Source organism: Staurois parvus, unplaced genomic scaffold (genome assembly GCF_062004578.1).
Source record: "Staurois parvus isolate SC_StPar_1 unplaced genomic scaffold, SC_StPar_1.0 ptg000287l, whole genome shotgun sequence".
Lineage (NCBI taxonomy): Eukaryota > Metazoa > Chordata > Amphibia > Anura > Ranidae > Staurois > Staurois parvus.
Genome location: NW_028318083.1, coordinates 25,182,864 through 25,196,771, shown reverse-complemented (window position 1 = coordinate 25,196,771; position 13,908 = coordinate 25,182,864). Strand labels below are relative to the sequence as shown.

Genomic DNA, 13,908 nt, shown 5'->3' with positions numbered 1-13,908 from the left:
CTGGCCAGGGGCTGGGGACGCAAAAAGTCCGCAAACTCAGTGCCCCCTGGGGAGACGCGCTCAGGGGTGTCACTAGTAACACTTGGGTGTGGGACCCCACGGTGTGAAAATGACACTTGGCCACTGTTTTTACACATCTTTTTGCACAGCGCCCTAAGGACCAGGCCTTTTGGCTAAGTCCAGGGCAATTTTTGCTACGGGCCTCAGGGCCTGGTCTGTGCACAATTCGGCACGGTACCACTTTTTTATTTTTTCTTTCTCTTTATTTATTATGCACTTCCCACGTTTGTCACTTTTTTTGCTCTTATGTGTGTGTTTTTCACGGATGGAGGGTGTGGGTCCTCGGGCCTACCCTGAAGTCTAGGGGGAGGATGTGTGGCCATACGGTTCCTTCCTCCCCTGATCCCTAGGGGACTCTTCTTCGGGAGAGTCCCCTTGCCTAGTACTGGATGTCCGGCTTCGGCTGGGCATAGGGAACGGTGGTCCACCAGGCCTTTTGGCCAGGAGGACCAATTGGGAACCTTGTCCCCGTCAGGAGCTTCGTGCCCCGGGGGATCAGGGTAAGCGGTCCAAGCCCCTTTAGGGGTAGGACACAGCACACCCCTAAGTGCACTTTTTCGTGTGGTGTTTTGCACTTGCACTTTTTTTGTGAACACTTACGGGTTTTTTCGTTATAGTTGCACGTTTGCGGACTTAAAAAAGTAATACAGTAATCAGTGCAAAATTCTATATACTGACACTGTACTAATGGCACTGGCTGGGTGACAGGGTGATCAAATGGTTAATAGGGGCGATCAAAGAGTTAAATGTGCTAATCTATCATGTGTGTAAAATGTAGTGCTTTTACTCAGTGCCATTTTTGTTCTCTCCCTGGGCAGCATAGGGGGCAGTGGGGGGCACAAGCACACCTGGAAATAGAAAGCGACATAAGATTACGCCGCTTTGCCCAGAGCTGGCACTAGCCCACACCCACCCACCTGTTGGTGGGTGGGTGGGTGGGTGGCAAGTAGTTAAAAAAAAAAAGAAATCTCTCAATTTTTTTAAAATATTTTTTTAATACTTTCATCAGAGTAATGCAGTGTTACCATAGTAACATTGTACTACTCTGGAGGGGTGATCAGGGATTTTTTTTTTTTTACACTTTGCATTGCGTGAGTATTGGAGATAATTGCTCTGCAATGCAAACCTTGCTTTGAACTGTCATGAATTAGTTAAGGTTATGACAGTTCAACATAATAGTGATCTGTGATCGGCTCCAGCTTGTCACATGGTACAGAATGCTGTGGATGGCCCCATGTGTCATGTGAGAGCTGTGGACCAATCACAGCTCTCCAGGAACAGAAGCAAAGCTTTTATGAATCAGATTGATTCATACAAGCTTTGTTGTCATTGTGTTCATGTGATTGCATAGTGATCACGTGATCATCGGGTCACGATTACCAGGATTCTCATTTTGCTGTGTCCGGTGGACAGCAGCGTTCCCCCTGTGTTGACAAAAGACCAGTGACGTACATTGCTGGTTCTGTAGCTGCCGCCTGTCTTCGGGCTTTTGGCATCTATGGGAAGTTTCCAAACCGCATATGTGTGAACAGAATAAGATCCTGAGCTAATCCTGCCCTGAACCTCATGTAAACCTGACATGAACCGCTGAACAAGCACCTCAGTATCAATTAGCTGTGAAACCTGAGTTCCAATCCGCACCGCACATGTGTGAATCAGCTCTCTATCTCATTACTTTGTCAAAAGAATACATTTATTAGTAATAATAAAAAGAAGAAATAAAAGCTGATGGAAAAGTTAAAAAGCTGAAAAACTTAGCAACAAATGATATTCTTCTCTATTGGCAAATATAAAAACGCCAAAGCTGAATAACGCCTAAAAACCCTGTATGAAAACGTGCAAAACTTGCACCAAAAGCATGTAAAAATGTGCAAAAAATGCTCAAGTGTGAATGCAGCCTAAGATTTGATGGCAGCTCATTTTCTTTTTTAGGCTTTCTTTTTTCTATTTTCATCTGGTGATCAGCCAGCAGGTCTGCTGTTTTTCAGAAAAACAAGCTCTCCATAATGTATCAGTTACCGAGATGAGATAAACCATTTAACATTGGCAGTGGTGCTTACTATGATCATTGTTATTTATTTATGTAAAAGCTTTTATCCCAAAAGGAAAAAAAAACGGCTGTAACTGTGTATAAAGTATTAGCTGGAGTATTCAAGGTATTTAATCTGTTGGCCAGGGGCAGCTTAAATACCCTGAATGCATTTAAAATCATGTAAAGGAATATACATTTAAACACAGGATGAATTGATTTAAGAAGTATAAAGTTTCTTTATATTTCCCAAGTCAATTTTTCTTGCATTTAAAGAAAAAATACACACAGAAGGCCCATGGAAATGAGGCCTTACGGAATTGTTACTTCAAGGCAGTTGGCAAAGAAACAATACCTCTGGGAAACCAAGAAAATATGGGATATGCCTTTAATACAGCAGCCAATTTGTAGTTATTTTTGATTTGGAGGCAGTTATTTATGTACATGATTGATCCCTATGGACATCTACAAAAGCACTTAAAGGAGATCTAGTGCAATATCAAAATTCTCATAAAAGCTGTAATGACCAACTCCACTCCTAACATTCTTGGTCTGCCTTCCAGCATGTTTTTGTTTTTCCTTTTTTGGGTTATACCTAACTTTTTTCAGAAGTCTTGAACCAAGTCATGTGACCTGCTAGAACCTCTTCCTCTTTGCTTCTTCTTCGGTGCTGGATGGCCATAAGTTACATAGTTACATAGTCTGGCTGAAAAAAGACAAAAGTCCATCCAGTTCAACCATTTAAAAAAAAGTTATAATTCTATACAGACAGTTGATCCAGAGGAAGGCAAAAAAAACAGCAAAGCAAGATCAAATTTGCTCCTGCAGGGAAAAAAATCCTTCCTGATCCCCGAGAGGCAATCTTATATTCCCTGGGTCAACTTTACCTATAAATGTTAGTATCCAGTTATATTCTGTGTATCTAAGAAAGAATCCAGGCCTGTTTTAAAGCAATCCACTGAGCTGGCCAGAACCAACTCTTGAGAGAGTCTATTCTACATTTTCACAGCTCTCACTGTGAAGAAACTTTCCGTGTTTGGAGATTATATTTCTTTTCCTCCAGACGTAAAGAGTGCCCCCTTGTCCTCTGTGATGACCTCAGGGTGAATAACTCTACACCGAGTTCACTATATGAACCACTGATGTGTTTATACTTGTTGATCATATCCCCCCTTAATCTCCTCTTCTCAAGAGAGAATAAATTCAGTTCCTCTAAGCTTTCCTCATAGCTGAGCTCCTCCATGCCTCTTATCAGTTTGGTTGCCCTTCTCTGTAGTTTCTCCAGTTCCCCAATGTTCTTTTTGTTAATTGGCGCCCAAAACTGAACTTCATATTCCAGATGAGGTATTACTAATGATTTATACCGGGGTAATATGATATCTCTCTCTCTGGAGTCTATACCTCTTTTAATACAAGAGAGGATTTTGCTCGCTTTAGGAATCGCAGCTTGGCATTGCATGCCATTATTAAGCTTGTGATCTAACAGAACCCCCAGATCCTTCTCCACCATTGATTCCCCCAGTTGTACCCCCCCCCCCGTAAATATGATGCATGCATATTCTTAGCCCCGAAGTGCATAGCCTTACATTTATCAACATAAGTGATGCATAGATTGTTGTTGTGTACATTCTCCCCACTCTCCCTCTGCTAATCTCCCCATCTCTGTGGCACCCTGCAATCTAGAAATGAAGTTAAGTGACACCAGGTGTTATTCAACCTGGAAGAAGACTGGTGCTGGATGGCAGACCAAGTGAGACGGCAGGGGAGTGTAGATGAGTATTGCCACAAGAGCTGCATTTTTAGTTGCAGGCGAACTACTAATATTTAACAGGGAAAAAACTACGCTACACCTTAACATATTTTTTAATTCCAAAATTATTAAAAAGCCTTTTGTATACACAGCTTTTATTAAAAGAGAAGTGTGGACTTTAAAAAAACACAAAACTATACTCACCTAGGTGGATGCAACATTGATCCAATGCTGCATCTGTTCCCTGCTGGTTCTGCAGTAAGAACTAAGCAATCAAACACCTCTGATTGCTCAGTTCTTCTCTCCACTCTGAGCAGAGAGCTGTGACTGTCAGTCTCTGGTTCTCTGCTCTGCCCATCCAATGCACACTGGAGCACTGGGCTGTGGAAGGGACGGGAGGGGCCAGCTCAGGCTCTCGGCAGATTGCTGAGAGGCTGAGCCAGGTGCCGATCAAGGCTGGACTATATGGTTGGGATCTTTTTAGAGCCTAGACCGGCTGAGTGATGTCAGCCAACAGAGGACTTTAGCCTGCCGTCGACTGAAAACAGGTCACAGGAGTGCAGAACAAACTATAGGAGAAGTATAGCCAAAATAGCTTTGACTATACTTCTTTAAAATAATGCCTGGTGTTCCTGCCAAGTTCAGGGAATTTCTGTCATTGGGTGACAACTGTCTCCCAATTTTGTTCCTTTGTTATTACCCTGTCACTTGTATTCCCTGTGGAGTCTACACACTGCTATACAGATGCACACCACACAGGCATGGTCCACTGTTGTAACTATTAGTAAACCACTCAAGAGCAATATTGTGCAGCCAATCCTTGAGCAAGTTCATCTGGAAAGTAAGTGGCTGAAAATAAGACTGGAAGAGATCAGCAGCACTGATATGCATAAATTAATTTTAAAAATATTTTATAAAACAAAAAAAATTTACATTTGTTTATGATACACAGTTCTTTAGCAAACTAAATGTCATCCAGTTAGGATTTAGATGTACTTTAACAGTCTTGGTGTTATAACCCTAAGTGATGCTGCACTTAAATGGGACCACAATAAATAGTTTCCTGTTGTCCTGGAGCCCCTAGGAAATATTTAACAAACTACATTATTTTGGCTTAGAATCTGAGAACACAAGTAGGCTGTACAAGTCTGGGTTAATGTATATCCATGCTTTGCATAAAAATATCCAAATGTTCTTTATATTGAGTAATGTCATAGTTACATAAATATCAATTCAATTTGTGCTATTCAGTGGTATTTGGTTTTGGTTAAATTCATGCACATTTAAAATGATTAACAGGGATCATCAGAACACTTGGCTTTAAATATGATCCCTGGCTCAGAAATCAAAGACATTTCTCACATCAAGACACTTCAACTCATCACAACAGTAGCAGGATGACAAATTATTCCATTGGTTTCACTATATATTTATCAGCTATCTGCAGGCTAGAATAGTGGTGCTGATACAGCGTACAGCTATGCTTGAAATTATATCCAACGTCTGTCAATGATTTCCTGTGACCTTCCTTGTCTCACTGATTTTCATCAGCCTCACAAGTTTCACCTGAGTTTTCAAAAGCAGAGTAGGGAGATTACACTTAAATCTGACATCTGTAACAATTTCAGCTCTTGGTACAGACAGTAACCTGATTTATAAATAAGAAAGTTGACATTTTGAGAACATTTTTATCTGAGTTAACTTTGTATAAGGACTAATTATTAATCAGCAATGCACATGCTTAAATTACATTAATATAAAAGGCAACATGATGCTTAGTAACAAATTGTATTTAATTTTGTTTTCCAAAATTACAGTTGCATAGGTATTATAACCTGGAAAGGGAGCATGGCTTAATAAACATGGATACAACAGTGTCATGTGGTCTGTGGCCCATGAAGTATGGACTTTAAAAAGAATAAAACTAGGTGATTCCAGCATTGATCAGATGCCTCATCTGTCCCCCGCGAGCTCTGCAGTGAGAACTGAGCGATCAAACACTGCTGATCACTTAGTTCTTCCCTCCACTCTGAGCAGAGAGCCGTGACTGTCAGTCTCTGGCTCTCTGCTCTGTCCCTCCAGCACTCTCTGGAGGAGGGCAGGAGAGGCTGGCTCAAGCACTTGGCGGATCGCTGAGAGGCTGAGCCAGGTGCTGGTCATGGCTTCTGGGTGGATCCTAACCATGTGGTAAGGATCTTTTCAGAGCCTCGACCAGCTGAGTGACGTCAGCCAACAGCAGACTTTAGCCCACTGTCGACTGAAAACGAGTCACAGGAGTGCAAGACAAACTGCGTTCTTGTGACCTACAAGAGAAGTATAGCCATAAATAGCTTTGGCTATACTTCTCCTTTAAGTAACCTATCATAATAGCACAGCTTTGTAGGCTCATCCCTTTATCATGGTGTTGTAATGTAGTTACACTTTTTGGAAAGATTTCAAGCTATCTTCTGATTGTAAAATTGTTGTAAAAATACGCACTTAGGACTTTCTCTGTTACCTGTAGCATAGTTTTCTTTCATTATGTAAGCAGCACTAAAAATATGCACAGAATAAGGTGACTGGGTACTATGAAACATGTGGCAGGTGGATTCAAACATTATTTATCATATGAGGGTAAAAAATTTGTTAACTCATCATTTTTTATGTTTTCTTCTTGCAGGGTGACTGTTCTCAGAAGTGCTACAATATTTTTGTTCTAGAGACAGTTTGCGTAGCATGGTTTTCCTTGGAGTTCATCCTACGCTTTATCCAGGCTGAAAGTAAGTGTGTTTTCCTAAGAACACCGCTTAACATGATCGACATGATGGCCATCCTGCCTTATTATATCACTCTGATAGTGGATTCACTATCAGGAGAAAAAACTGGAGGAACAGGAAATAACTACCTGGAAAAGGTGGGACTGGTACTTCGTGTATTGCGGGCTTTGCGAATCTTGTATGTCATGAGACTAGCAAGGCACTCTCTAGGACTGCAGACCCTTGGACTCACGGTCAGAAGGTGCACCAGAGAATTTGGGCTACTTTTGCTGTTTTTATGTGTTGCGATGGCACTGTTTTCTCCTCTGGTATATCTTGCAGAGAATGAGCTAGGTGCCAAACAAGAATTCACCAGTATCCCAGGAAGTTATTGGTGGGCAGTAATCTCTATGACAACTGTAGGCTATGGTGACATGGTTCCCCGAAGCATCCCAGGACAGGTGGTGGCCCTAAGCAGCATACTGAGTGGTATTTTGCTTATGGCATTTCCTGTAACATCCATATTTCACACATTCTCTCGCTCTTACACTGAACTGAAAGAGCAGCAGCAAAGAGCAAGCAGGCAGCTGCACAGATTAGAAGAAAGAGAGTTCACTGGGACCGAGTAAGATCTCCAGCTAAGTACGTTCAGCAGCTAATGGGCCTTTGGTGTTGACAAACAGTATCATAGACTGTAGCAAATGCTGGTTTCCTATAGGGCATCAAAATGGCAAATACTTTAAACAGTTTAATTGACCATTTGTTTCATCCACTTTTTGATGGATTTTGAGTTGTTCAATTGTAGGTTAAAACTTGTTAACCATTGATCTCATTAAATTGCTATATTTGGTTACATACTGGATTAATATAAAACATAAACCTAAGTGACTTTTTAGTCTCATTATTTCAAGTCTTCTTCAGTCATCTGAGGACATCTGCAGCTTATTTTGGACATTGGTATTGCTTTGATATAGTCTTGTTCTTTTAAGTAATAACTAATTATTTACTGAATTTTGTCTTATTTTAAGTCTACATTTTGAAATAAGCTTTAATGGAAATCAAATGTATTTAAATTAGTAAATTTATATGTTACTATTCTGTAAATTAGTTTATATTTTCAAAGACTGCAAAAATACTTTTCCTGCAGTAAAGGAAATTTAGCCTCCAACAAGTTAATTTATAAAATATTTACCCTTGTTTTTGGTTTTATTATCTTTTTCCAGAGAAATACTCTTGCGGGTTTATTCAATAAATGTGGAGCTAAGTGCAAAGTACAGTATCTATAACAAGCAATCAGAATGCTGTACTGGTCTGATTTCAGTAAAATGGATTCTGAATGGATGCTGTAGGTTACTGCACTTGACGCTTTCTCTTTTTGCACTGTTTATTGAATAAAGCAAATAAAGTAAAAGCAAGTAAGGTAAGCTTGCTGGTAAGCTGCAATATATTAGATTTAGGTTCTTGCGTTTAGATATACTATATACAAGCTTATAAACCAATTTTAAATGATTTTATTTCTTACCACTCCCTGGAATAACATAACTGTAAACTGAATGACACCAGTACATTTTATTAGATGCACTGGCAGTATTGATGACAGCAGCACATTGGTTATCTTATACAATGAAGGAAATATGCTATTATCATCAAATCTATCTGTATCATGTACCTGTTTTAATACACTGCTTATGTAATCACTATCATTCTTCTGCTAAAGTTGGATGTGTATGGGATTGGAATGAAGCATCTTGCTAACTTTTTAGAAATTTCAGAACCTCGGAACATAAGGCGATGACCCTCATCAGCATGGAGAAAGAGAGCCAGTGTCTCTAAGCAATCTCCCCTGCTCACCTGTAAATAGTTCAGAGTTACCGTAAAACTGTGCTTTACCGTCAGAATACTCAATTTTCCCAGTTGGTCTAGTCATTCAGGTCCTTTGATAATAATAATTTCTATGTGGCTTACTTCATAGGATGTATTAGTATAGAGTCCTGCCTTGAAAACAGAGTGTAATTCATGCAGATATGTAATTCTTGTAAGAACAAAGCCCAACCAAGAGATGAAAAGGATAAAGGTATGACCTCAGGTAAGTAAACAATTGCAAATGTAGTTTTTATAATATTGTATTCATTATGTTTTGTGTTTAAATGCAGGTGGTATTATTTTAGTACTTTTTAATCGGGTAAAAGGGAAATATTGAATATGATTATTAACAACTTAGCACTGCAATAGCAGACACTCGGTAAGGGATTCTATGGCTGCTGTGGTAAAAATAGAGCAGAACCGCAGGCAAAATTCCCATTTCTGTCCTAACAGAGACAGACATGTTCTATCTGGTTAGTGCAAAAAAAAAAATGCCAAAAAGCATCCAAGTATTGCTGGGCTTTACTATTAGAAAGTCTAGCATTTTTTGCAAAAAAATGGCTTGGGAGAAGGCTGTGTTAAATGTATCATTGTAAAGTTGACATTTTACATAAAACATATCAATCATCAGTTTACAAATATGTAAGCGTTAAAAAAAAATAACTACTTAGCCAAAAATTATTATTTCACTTTAATGTTTTGAGTGTAAGTAGTCTTTTACGTGTGTCCTGTATACTGTATACTCACTGGCCACTTAATTAGGTACACGTGTTCAATTGCTTGTAAACACAAATTGCTAATCAGTCAATCACATGGCAGCAACTTAATGCATTTAGGCATCTAGACTCGGTGAAGACAACTTGCTGAAGTTCAAACCGAGCATTAGAATGAGGAAGAAAGAGGATTTAAGTGACTTTGAACATGGCATGGTTGTTGGTGCCAGACTGGCTTGTCTGAGTATTTCAAAACTGCTGATCTACTGGGAATTTTACACACACCCATCTCTAGGGTTTACAGAGAATGGTCCGAAAAAGAGAAAACATCCAGTGAGCTGTAGTTGTGTGGACGAAAATTCTTTGTTAATGTCAGAGGAGAATGGGCAGACTGGTTTGAGATCATAGAAAGGCAACAGTAACTCAAATAACCACTTGTTACAACCAAGGTATGCAGAAAACCATCTCTTAACACACAACACGTTGAACCTTGAAGCAGATGTGCTACAGCAGCAGAAGACCACACTGGGTGTCACTCCTGTCAGCTAAGAACAGGAAACAGAGGCTACAATTCACACAGGCTCACCAATTGGTCAATAGAAGATTGGAAAAATGTTGCCTGTTCTGATGAGTCTCGATTTCAGCTGCAACATTCAGGTGATAGGGTGAGAATTTGCCATAAATAACATGAAAGCATGGATCCATCCTGCTTTGCATCAACGGTTCAGGCTTGTGGTGTAATGGTGTGGGGGATATTTTCTTGGCACTAGCAAGGTGTACCTAATAATGTAGCCGGTGAATGTATATCTAGACCAGCCAAGACTTGGTTGGTCAGGTTTCCTTTATATGTCTAGTCCTTTTTTTTTTTAGATTGTGCAGTATAAAGGAAAAATCTGTCACCCAAACAGTCCACAGAAGCCAGCCAGATTCTACTACTCATTCTGTCAATGAAGTACAGTGCCTTGAAAAAGTATTCATACCCCTTGAAATTTTCCACATTTTGCCATGTTACAACCAGAAACATAAATGTATTTTATTGGGATTTTATGTGATAGACAACACAGAGTGGAAGGAAAATGATAAATGTTTTCAAAATTTTTTACAAATAAATATGTGAAAAGTGTGGCACTCATTTGTATTTGGCCCCTCTGAGTCAATACTTTGTAGAACCACCTTTCGCTGCAATTACAGCTGCAAGTCTTTGTGGGTATGTCTGTACCAGATTTGCACATCTAGAGAGTGAAATGTTTGCCCATTCTATGGCGTGCATTTGTATTCAGCCTCCTTTACTCTGATACCTCTAACTAAAATCTAGTGGAACCAATTGCCTTCAGAAGTCACCCGATTAGTAAATAGAGTCCACCTGTGTGTAATGTAATCTCAGTATAAATACAGCTGTTCTGTGAAGCCCTCAGAGGTTTGTTGGAGAACATTAGTGAAAAAACAGCATCATGAAGGCCAAAGAACACACCAGATAGGTCAGGGATACAGTTGTGGAGAAATTTAAAGCAGGATTAGATTATAAAAATAGACCCATAGCTTTGAACATCTCATGGAGCACTGTTCAATCCATGATCCGAAAATGGAAAGAGTATGACACAACTGCAAACCTACCAAGACCTGGCCATCCACTTAAACTGACAGGCTGGGAAAGGAGAGCATTAATCAAAGAAGCAGCCAAGAGGCCCATGGTAACTCTGGAGGAGCTGCAGAGATCCACAGCTCAGGTGGGAGAATCTGTACACAGGACAACTATTAGTCGTGCACTCCACAAATCTGGCCTTTATGGAAGAGTGGCAAGAAGAAAGCCATTGTTGAAAGAAAGCCATAAGAAGTCCCGTTTGCAGTTTGTGAGAAGCCATGTGGGGGACACAGCAAACATGTGGGAGAAGGTGCTCTGGTCAGATGAGACCAAAATTTACTTATTGGCCTAAAAGCAAAACGCTGTGTGTGGCAGAAACCTAACACTGCACATCACCCTGAACACACCATCCCCACTGTGAAATATGGTGGTGGCAGCATCACGTTGTGGGGATGCTTTTCTTCGGCAGGGATAGGGAAGCTGGTCAGAGTTGATGGAAGATGGATGGAGCCAAGTACAGGGCAATCTTAGAAGAAAACCTGTTAGAGTCTGCAAAAGACTTGAGACTGGGGTGGAGATTCACCTTCCAGCAGGAGAACAACCCGAAACATGCAGCCAGAGCTACAATGGAATGGTTTAGATCAAAGCATATTCATGTGTTAGAATGGCCCAGTCAAAGTCCAGATCTAAATCCAATTGAGAATGTTTGGCAAGACTTGAAAATTGCTGTTCACAGACTCTCTCCATCCAATCTGACAGAGCTTGAGCTATTTTACAGAGAATGGGCAAACATTTCACTCTCTAGATGTGCAAAGCTGGTAGAGACATACCCAAAAAGCTGTAATTGCAGCAAAAGGTGGTTCTACAAAGTATTGACTTGGGGGCTAAATACAAATGCACGCCACACTTTCCACATATTTATTTGTAAAAAATGTTGAAAAAAATGTATTATTTTCCTTCCACTTTACGATTATGTGCTACTTTTTGTTGGTCTATCACATAAAATCCCAATAAAATACTTTTACATTTTTGGTTGTAACATGACAAAATGTGCAAAATTTCAAGGGGTGTAAATACTTTTTCAAGGCACTGTATGTAAGAATGAAAGAAAGGTTCTAAATGGTTACTGTGAAATCTATACGACTGTAGAGAGGTATGTTAAAATGCAGTATTTCCATCAAAAAACTTCACACACATTTGCCATGATGGAAAAAAGTTATTCTTAAAATATGTTGGTCTCCATGGTGCGCTATTTATAATGTGTGTTCTAAACCAGAGCTGCTGTCTAATACAGAATAAAATATATGTGTGCTGGAAAAGAAAATGCTTGTCATGCACACCGTCGTATTGCTCTCACACATACACTGCAGATGTGCATTGTATGTACTTCTGCTTGGCAGCGTGAGAGCTGCTACATCCTTTCTGCCTTTTTCAAATTTTTTTGTAAAAGATGTAACTGACATCTAATAGAAAATACTATTTCTATAAAATTATTATTTAAACTATTTTGTCAAGGATATTTTAATTTTTTTTTATTTTATCCATTGTTTCTGAGAAAATGAAGGATGAATAAGAAGGTGATGGCTAATTTTATTGTTATCTTTATTTATTTAAACAGGGTATTATACAAGGTTGCCAAATATTTTTATGCCAAATGTATTTTATGCTCAGTTATAAAAAAATATTGTAGATCAAGTAGGTAATATATTGTATTGAATGTTGAGATTGTAATCCTTTCAGTTTCATGAAAAGAAAAAATTATTGTATTAAATTTATGACAAAATGTTATGTACACATTCTTGAGACTGTTAAATATGAACAGATCTTATTTTCCTAAAGCCGTCCCTTCCCCCATTTCAGTAAAAATCCCATAATTATGCAGCTCTGATTGTAGATTATTTTACATTCAATAGTTAAACAGTCTTTGCTTTTACTTGCATTTACTGTTTTCTAATTTCTGATCAAGTTAGGCACTGGGGATGTAGCTCTGGCCTTATAAATGCATCCTGGGAGAGCTGCATCACCATTGCTTACCTCTCAGATGATGTGCATTGCCATATATTCCAGGAGGCAGACCCTGATCTTCAAGACGTAAATGAAGGTGGATTGATCTGCCATTAGTAAAAGGTGCCTTTGTTGTAGTTTTTAAGATAAAGGCGATGTTTCTCTTTAAGGACACCCACACATGTCAGATAGCATTGGTGATGAGGTCATGTTTAACGTGCTAATATTGCTCATAGAAAGGTCTCCATAGCTATGCCATGATAGTTGCTCAGTGCAGGTGTTTTGGCTGGGTCAGGCAACACTCATGTATCATGAGGTACAAGTCAATGCCAAATAAGAAAACATATAATTAGGATGGAAAATGTAGTTTTACATTGACAGTATCAGTGTGCATCAGACTGGATCTGATTTTCTGTTGACAGATTTGATGTGAACTAGCTATGTAACTTTTTATCAAGTTACAAATATATTTACAACAATACATTAATTTAATTTAATTATAAGAAAGTCAGGATAAAATGGAAGGGAGGCATTGTTCTTATCACCTGACTTGATATGCTAAGAGCATTGGTTAGCACGTTAACTCTATAAGATACAATACCTCTTGAATATACAGTGACTGTTTATGGCCTTTCCAGATTTTAGCGAATATAAATATATAGCAGTGCTTCCTAGTGGATAATAATACACAAAAAAACCCAAAAAAACAATGACACTATTTGAAATGACACATCTAAGTGTAAGTAAAGAACAATATAAGTTCATGTTGCTTATTACAACAAAAAGTACCACTTCACTCCACCAAGTGTCAGTTACGTGATGATCAGAACCCCACACACATATGCACTCACCAAACGAATATGACCCATACAATATGAATGTAAATGGGTCAAAGCTCACTTTGCTTGGCATCAATCCCACAGTCCATCCAACCTCGAGTAAGGAGGATCCCTGCTCCTCCAGTAGGCTCAAACAATGTCATTCAAATGCAGCAATATAGAAATCACAAAGCAAAGTATCACTGTGCAACACATTTGGTAAAATAACAGAATCCCAAAAGAAAATGTATTTTTATAATAAAACATTCTGTGGTGCTGTGCGGCACCCAGTATATCCCACACTGACTACATCCAGAGGAAGCTTCCTGAAGATGTCCACATGGTATGAAATAT

General features: G+C 39.2%; 1 protein-coding gene across 2 annotated transcripts in view; it reads left to right on the top strand.

Moving 5' to 3' along the window:
* KCNG2 (potassium voltage-gated channel modifier subfamily G member 2) overlaps nt 1–8,277 on the top strand; it is a 186,717-nt gene extending 178,440 nt beyond the window's left edge. For both annotated transcript variants that reach the window (XM_089682337.1, XM_089682338.1), the window contains exon 3: nt 6,499–8,277. In XM_089682337.1, coding sequence (XP_089538463.1) covers nt 6,499–7,203 — 705 coding nt within the window. In that variant the 3' untranslated portion in view covers nt 7,204–8,277. The remainder of the gene's footprint in view (nt 1–6,498) is intronic.
* Nucleotides 8,278–13,908: the final 5,631 nt, after the last annotated feature.